Genomic DNA, 8,536 nt, shown 5'->3' with positions numbered 1-8,536 from the left:
TTTCCCTGGGTGCAGCACCAATATCTTTGTGTTTTAAGTAGTCAGCCAAATAATGGCTGGGAATTCGAGCCAGAAAGCAAAATCAATGATGAGATGAACTGGGAAAAACAAAAGAAAGAAAGGCGCAAAGAACTTGTGTAATGTGGGAGAAGGGGAGGCGCACACGGGAGAGGAAGCACTGGGGTACTGCTGCTGCGTAAGGGCGTGCAAGGAGCAGCGTGCAGGGCTGGGGCTGGTTAACAAGGTGCTGGAGGCAGAAAGGGGAGCAGCACAGCGGGGGAGCTTAGAAACCACCTGCTGCAGTGAAACCCCTGTCCCCACAATTCACTTGGAGGCCAAGGGAAGGAGCTGGAAGAAGATGTGTGCATGCAAACAAATCCTGAGCTGCGGGAGCACAGCAGAGCACAAAGCCCATGAGGCCACCTCCTCTGGGCTGTGAGGACGTGCCTGGACCCAGCTGCGGTGCTGTTTTCCAGCTGAGAAGCTGAAGACCAGTCGAGGAAAGGGAATGCAGTGAAGATGTACCGGGGGAATAAACAAGGGGGGGGGGGGGGGGGGGGGGGGGGGCGTGCAGAGGCAGGTGGGAGCACCCCGGGTGGTACCCCGACCTCTGCCATGCTCACAGCAGCTAAGGGCAGAGAGGGAGCCTGGGGATGACGAGCCCCACCACGGATGGAATCCCCAAAATATCAGCTGAGAGTTGACCTCTGTTGTCAAACCTGCCCAGCACTGGGACAGAGGGCCCTCAGGAGAGCACAGAGCACCAAACTGGAGCCGTGTGTAACGCACACCGAGGGAGACGGAAACAGGGCGTGCGAGGGTTGCAGAGAGAGGGCACAACACGGAGCCCAGCTGGCACCACCCCACCCTGACACGTACATGGTGTTAAAATCCCATAAATGTTACTCAAAACCTTAGGCCTTGCTTGACCTCTAGTAACCCCATGAGTTAATTGGGTGACCCCAGAAAAACAGATCAGAAATGAGTGGTGACCTCAGATGACCCCAGGAGCTAATTGATGACCTCAAATGACCCCAGAACCCAAAGAATTGAGGTGTGGTGACCTCGAATGACCCTGCAGACTAATTGGTGACCTCAAATGACCCCAGAAACCAAAAACTTAGCAGCGGTGACCTCAGATGACCCCCAGGGGCTAATTGATGACCTCAAGTGACCCCCAAACCACAAAGAACTTAGAATTGATGACCTCGAATGACCCCCACAGGCTAATTGGTGACCTCAGATGACCCCCCAGATCCCAAAGAACTTAGCAGCGGTGACCTCGGATGACCCCAAGAAGCTAATTGATGACCTCAGATGACCCCAGAATCCAAAAAAACTTAGCAGCAGTGACCTTGGATGACCCCGCAGGCTAATTGGTGACCTCGCATGACCCCAGAATCCAAAAAACTTAGCAGCGGTGACCTCGGATGACCCCCCCCAGAAGCTAATTGGTGACCTCGCATGACCCCAGAATCCAAAAAACAGCAGCGGTGACCTCGGATGACCCCCCAGAAGCTAATTGGTGACCTCGAATGACCCCAGAATCCAAAAAACTTAGCAGCGTTGACCTCGGATGACCCCACAGGCTAATTGGTGACCTCAGATGACGCCAGAACCCCAAGAACTTAGTAGTAATGACCTCAGATGACCCCCCCAGAAGCTAATTGGTGACCTCAGATGACGCCAGAATCCAAAAAACTTAGCAGCGGTGACCTCGGATGACCCCCAGAAGGTGATTGGTGACCTCATATGACCCCAGAACCCAAAGAATTGAGGAGTGGTGACCTCAGATGACTCCCAGAAACCAAAGAACTTAGCAGCGGTGACCTCGGATGACCCCGCAGGCTAATTGGTGACCTCAAATGACCCCTGGATGACTTTTCAGGCTTCACTTGACCCCTAGTAACCCCATGAGTTTATTGAGTGACTTTGGATGACCCCACTGGCTAATTAGTGACCTCAGATGACCCATATCCAAAATTTCAGATGCCCCCCCCGAGGGTTTGGGTTACTTGGATTTCTCCACTCTCTCCTCTGTGGTTGTTTATATTCTGTGATGAATCCACCTGCTGTGGTCACCTGGGGCCTCCAGCATTTTCCTGCAATACCCATGGAGTCATTTCATATCTTCTGTGCTCTGGGTTCATTTCAAAGGTGTTGGACTGGGATGAAACCACTATAAGATTGTATTTTCCAGCTTCAGCTTTCACACTCTAGGTGAATGAAGCTTTCAGGCAAGATCTTTTGAGTGTAGCATGTAATGAGAAAGAAGGAAGACTTGCATCAATCTTCCCCCTAATTCCCTCCAAAGAAAGTAAAGATAAACAATGAGTCAAGGTGAAAAATGGAAAATGGGCACTAGCCCATTTTTATTTCATGAAGGAACAGCAAGAGTCTGCTTGTTTTACTAAGAAAATTATTATGAGGTACATATAAAACAACTTCCATCTGCACAACCTCCTTATATTGTACAGAGTCTATGAAGCTTTTGCAGACTATCAACCCCTGAACGATGATTTCATCCAGTCCTTCAGCAACAGGCTGCATATCTCTCACCACTGCACCCATCTTCTCCATGCGTGTTGATTGAGTCCATTCAGCTTCCCTTCTGTCAACATTCACCTCCTGGGTTTGGTTAATAAAAACGGTTAATGTTCACTCACCTCAAGCCAAGCAGGAAACCATCTGCTTTGTAATTATCCTGGTGACACCACATTAAGATACAAGACAACTAAGGTTTCAGGCTAAGCCATGCTTGGATGAAAAGTGCATCATACCCAGCTGGGTTATATTACTCCCATATGCAATACTGCACGTGTTTGTCATTGTTGATTGCTGACAAATTGGATCCCCATATTCAAACAGAGACTTTCTCTGTATTGCTCAACTAGTCTAAAGTTATTATATAACGTGATCTGGATTTCTGTGTAGTGAGATGTATTTATGAAATTGATTTCACATATCACAACAAGTTTTGGTAAATACTATTAAATAAATAAATAAAATAAAAAAATAAAATAAATAAAATAAAAAAATAAAATTAAATTAAAAATAAATAAATAAATACTATTTTGGTAACAGATGTTTTAGGAAAATGAATGTAGGTGGTTGCAGTTATCTAGATTGCACACACCCTCATGAAAAGGGATCAAACAGGTTACTTGCTGATGGTTGTTCAGTAATTTTATAATGCTGTCTGGTTTCACCCAATGTCCTGTGAAGTACTATGCACACCACAGCAACTCTTCCCCTAACTAGTTCTACTTATTATCTTTTTGACTACTCTCTGCAAGCTGAGTCTGCAAAGACATCAAGGAATTTTCACATGGTGATCCAAACAGCCCTACTGGCATGCTTGTGCTCAGAAAAAAAAAAGAAAGAATCAGGTCTTTCCAAGAGCATAATACAAGTGAATAAAGATGTCAAAACCAGAATTAAAGATATTCATTTACAAAACAGGAAGTCAATAGGTGACAAGGAATTAACTTTTTTTTTTTTCCCCTTAAAATTTTTCTTCTCTAACCCTAAACATGTGAACACAAACTCAGATTTTTATTCACATAAATCTGTGTCAATGATTGATAACATTCAAAAAAGTTCACAGCAGCAATATCAATTAATTCCTTGCAAGCATATATATTACTGTAGTCATGCACATGTTAAGAAGAGAAAATAAAGTAAAAAAGAAGTTTGAGGATTTTTGGTGACATCATTTTCATCCACTACAACTTGGCATAAAGACTTTTCATTTTTTTTTTTTTGGCCTGTCCTGAGTCTGAGGTTTCCAAATGTTGATGGCATAGGTTTGGTTAGGAATTCCATGTCCTGTTCTGCTTGCTGTTAACTTTGCAGTCTTTCAGATTTCCAATCAGTTGTCTCTTCTTTCAACTTTAATTTACAGATTTGATTACTTTTTAAAATATTGGAATAAAGTGTATTTTCAACAGTTTGACTTATGTTGACTAAAGACACTTTTAAAGAGTTCTTTGCCTTGCTATATCTAACTAGGTAACATTTTAGTTTTTAGTTTGTATTTTGTACTCCAAATATCATTCTGTACAGTCATTGAACTGTAATTCTAAAATGATCTGCTTTTAAATCCAAATCCAAGTCTGTTTGCTTGCTAAATTTTTGGTACACAGATTAGTTACATACTACCTACATACAAGCTGGTTATAGGTAAATCAAAAAAAAAAGTAAAATTCAAAGGGAAAATGTCTTTTTTTTCATGAAAGGTCTGATCATATATGTTTGTGTGCTGTGACTCAGGGTCATTTGAAGCTCAGAGCTTAATGAACTGCCATTAGAAGAGGAAAAATCCCAGATACTTTTTAAACCCACCCCAAACAGTTAAGTTTAATCTCTCTTCTTCATTCTTCATGTCACTTTCTTGTGCCACAGTAAGTCCTTAAACTTACTTCTTTCTTGCTTTATTCATTGCCCAGCTGACCTTTTCTCGAAGAAAAACCCGTATATACCTGGTGAGTCTGACTGTGCCACCTTTAGTTAGGTGTCATTTTGTCTCTCTTTCTACATCGGCCTCAAATAATCTGTGTCAGACATTTGAATTAGGGATATGAATTTATGAAGTTTCTTTTTTAAAATGCATACATACCGTCAATGAACAGTAATTGCAACATGTAACTGCACGCAGAAACACAATTAGATCAGGCATTTGAATGTATAAATATTCCACTTGCTTATTCAGGAAAGGTTGCTCTAAGTGAACGTTAGTCAAATAATAGCACATCTGTTTTGCAAGTGCAATTATGTAATGAGTTTTGCTTCTCTGACTCATAAATAACCAGGTTTTGTTAGATGTTATAAGTCAACTAACGTTCATTTTATTCTTGGTCTACATAATCATAACATATATATATTCTTGGTTTAGCACTGAACGTAACTGATACACTTTGAAACACTAAGTTATGAACCAGCAACCCTTGCTTTTATATTTTTCTCGCTTTGTTTTCACTAATTATTATGTGAGAAAACTTGGCATCTCATATACTAGAGGACACGTCAATTCTGTTCTGTTATTGGTACACAAAAAAGCAGGTCTTTCTGTAGGGTCCCAGGGAGTAGTGCTCTCTACTCTGCACAGTGGAGCAAATGTGCACCATTTTTTTGCATCAGAAAGTCCTCTGTATATACAGAAGTGAGCTCAAGGGGTCAGGTTTTGCAGAGCTCCATGTCAGTGCTTGCAGTGTGCAAATCAGACTTTACAATGCCAACTGGGAAAAAAAGAAGTCCAAATGCTTTAATCTTCTTTATTTTCACTACATTCCTGATTTCAAAGCCAAGGACTGTAAAGAATTACATTAAATCCAACTGAGCTAGTGTCATAACTCCATCTTTACAGGCATGTTGCCACCATTTAGAAAATATCAACAATTACATACATACTAAATTCAGTTAGTGAGATGAAGGAGGAAAAATTCTGCCTGGTATTGCAATATATTTAGAAGGCAAATTAGTTGCTTGGGTACAACTGTTTTTTTTAGGCAAAAGAAATATGTTGTCCATGTGAATATTAAATCAAATTAGGAGTAGTTTAAAGTACATTCACAGAAGCAGTAACTGCAACAAAGCATCTGTACTGTATTCTTTTAAAAGTGTATAACATAATGAATTAGAGAAAACCTGTCCATCTTTTGCCATGATAATCTTAGAAAGGTCAAGAATTTTACTCAGATTGGATTCAGCCTTAATGTTTGAAGGCACAGGATAATTTTAAATGAAAAGCTAGCTGAAAGCTGATTTCTTGTCATTGTTACAGCAAAACTGGCATTTTGCTGCCTTCAGTCACTGGTTTAAATTGGAAGCCTCGGAAGAATAAATTCACCTAAAATGGGGCCAGATACAACTGTGAATCTAGTTTAACAAACGGAGAATGTCACAAAGGCAACAGCTTCCCTTTGCTCCCTCACATCTCCCAAAAAAGAATGGTTGGATGAGCTTTAGCAGTTCTCTGACCTTGAGAAACTCTGTGTCCTGGATGTCACCTGGAAAAAAGGTAATTTTTGCTGAATTCAAAGGTAACCTAGTACCCTGGGCAGGTCTCAAGCGTCCTACAGACTTGTGGCTTTGGCTTTCATTGTGGGCTTTTATTCTTAGGAATGAATCATTCTCGCACATTTCTTCAATCTTTTAGTAGTGATGGGCCTCAGCTGTAAAGTCAGAATTGAGAATAAGACCTGAATCTCATCTCTAATTCATTTAAAAAAGGAGCCTTACTACCGCATTCAGAGTTATCAAATAGACATGAAATTACTGAGAGAAAAATCAGAACCAAGTACTGCCTGGGCTTATCTTAACTGATTAAACATTTGCAGCCAACAACCTTATGGCACCGTGCTTCCCAATTCTACTTTGTTATTTTCTTTGTCTAGCCCTTTTTTAGCCAAGTACATAATTTTATTTCTCCTTGCAAAATATTGAGTCCACTTAAAACCGTGGAGCCAAATTACGCCAGCAGAGGAAACCACACTGCTCTTTTCCTTACTAGTATCTTTTGATCTACATTGCCACAAACCAGCCAGCAGAACTTGCTTCGAAAGTGTATTTCCCGCCTTCTGCTATCAATAAGGATGATTCGCAGTACTTTGGGGGAAGCAATAACATATAACATTTTGTACATCAAAGTGAAATGTACAAGGAACACCCATTTGAAAGGATGATGTTGTTGGCTTTTCCCTGTCACAGCAGTGGGAACGATCATTTCGTTTTTATATCTTGATGGGACTAAATTGTGCAGCAAAGCAATATACTGTGAAATGCAAGCACCTTTCTGCATTGCTTTTGGAGGGAGAGGAGAACCTCTGTGCTTTTGTCCTTACTGCAAAGATGAGCACTATAGGAGTCGTCATTGCAAAGAACATTTTGTCAGATTCAGCTCTATAGGAAAACATAAAAGGTATGTAGGAGACGTTGAGATCTGTTCTAGAAAAGCCAGGGGAATAGTCACACAGTTATTTTGCTTCACAGATACATTTAAGTTGTACAGTGGTATGATCAATTGCCGTCTTAGAGTCTGTTGCATGGCTGTCAAAAGAATTTGAGTCGGAAATACAGCTCACACCCCTGCCTGGCTCTGCCAAAGATCAGCCAGTATAATGAGAGTGGCAAACAAAGAATCAGAATAGACCTCTTAATCTGCTGACTACTGCTCCTCCCAGACTGGTTTTCACTGAGTTCTTGTTCTCACCTTCTGTGATTATTTGAAAGGAAAAGGCAAAAGAAGCACCCTGCCAATTAAATTCAAACATTTAGACTGCCCCAATACATTGCACGAGAGAACTGATATTTAAAAATTGATTAGGGAGATATGACAGGTTCAGTCAAGAACAGAAGAAAATGCTTTGAAACAGCAGAACATTGAGATGATGCACAAAACCAACCAAAGGAGCAAATGTGCCATGGGAGGCTTCTATGGCAACCAGCCTTCCTGGGTTTTTGAGCCCCACAGCATTCACATCCCTTGTGAGCCCCCATGACACTGGATGCAACAACTATCTAATCCGGAAATTAACAGGAGCAGCACGCACAATTTCAGGCCCTGCATTTTAGCCTGCATATTGCTGAGTTGTTGCCCTGGTTCCAGTTAGGACAGAGTTAATTTTTCCTCCTAGTAGCTGGTAGGGTGCTATGTTTTGGAGTAGGATGAGAAGAGCGCTGATAACATGCTGATGCTTTAATTGTTGCAGAGCAGTGTTTACACCAGGCCAAGGACTTTTCGGCTTCTCGCTCTGTCCTGCCAGCGAGCAGGCTGGGGGTGCAGCAGGAGCTGGGAGGGGACAGACCCAGGGCAGCTGACCCAAACTGGCCAAAGGGGTATTCCATACCATCTGGCGTCATGCTAAACAATATATAGGGGTGGCTGGCCGGGGTGGGGGGCCGGCTGCTCAGGGATAGGCTGGGCATCGGTCAGCGGGTGGTGAGCAATTGCATTGTGCATCACTTGTTTTCTTACACATTATTATTATTAATACTATTATCATTATCACTATTATTATTATTGTTATTATTATATTCCTGTCTTAATAAACTGTCTTTATCTCAACTCACCGGCTTCACTTTCCCATTCCTCTCCCCCATCCCAGAGAGGGAGGGGGGAGGGTGAGCGAACGGCTGTGTGGTGTTTAGCTGCCAGCCGGGTTAAACCACAACAGTTGTAATATGATAAAAGCCTGAAAATTGTCAGAAAAAGCTCTTTAGAACATCTGTTTTCATTGAAGGCTTTCTCTGAAACCCATTGCTTTAACTGTAGCTTTCCAATGCTATTTTTTAACTTTAGATTGACCACATTAATAGTGTTGGAACTGTAGAGGACTTTGAGGAACAGATTCATTTTATCTTCCTTAGATGTCCCCCCTGTGGCGAGCTGTATTTTCACTAGTCCAGTCAACCCACTTGAGAGTCAGTAGAGAGAAATGAGCATTTCTGGAGCACAACTCACCTGCCTTTATTTACATATTCACTCCAAGAAGAAATGAATCATGCACAAGTAGCTTTTTCTTTCCTCTGCCTACAA

The 8,536-nt window shown here is 41.8% G+C and overlaps 1 protein-coding gene across 16 annotated transcripts in view; it reads right to left on the bottom strand.

The window, feature by feature from the left end:
* LOC308193960 (uncharacterized protein) overlaps positions 1-8,536 on the bottom strand; it is a 59,682-nt gene that overhangs the window by 13,682 nt on the left and 37,464 nt on the right. For 3 of the 16 annotated variants that reach the window (XR_013950134.1, XR_013950135.1, XM_080589182.1), the window contains 2 exons: positions 8,462-8,530; positions 2,637-6,008 (listed from right to left, as the gene is read on the bottom strand). Coding sequence is in view for 5 of the 16 variants with exons in the window: in XM_080589182.1 (XP_080445308.1) it covers positions 8,500-8,530 (31 nt within the window). In the remaining 11 variants the exon portion in view is untranslated. The other 13 variants (XR_013950120.1, XR_013950132.1, XR_013950136.1 and 10 more) reach the window with 10 other exon arrangements.

The sequence above is a fragment of the Anser brachyrhynchus genome (assembly GCF_964034855.1).
Source record: "Anser brachyrhynchus genome assembly, chromosome: 4".
NCBI lineage: Eukaryota > Metazoa > Chordata > Aves > Anseriformes > Anatidae > Anser > Anser brachyrhynchus.
The sequence above is the reverse complement of the archived record's forward strand: the minus strand, read 5'-3'. Positions and strand labels throughout refer to the sequence as shown.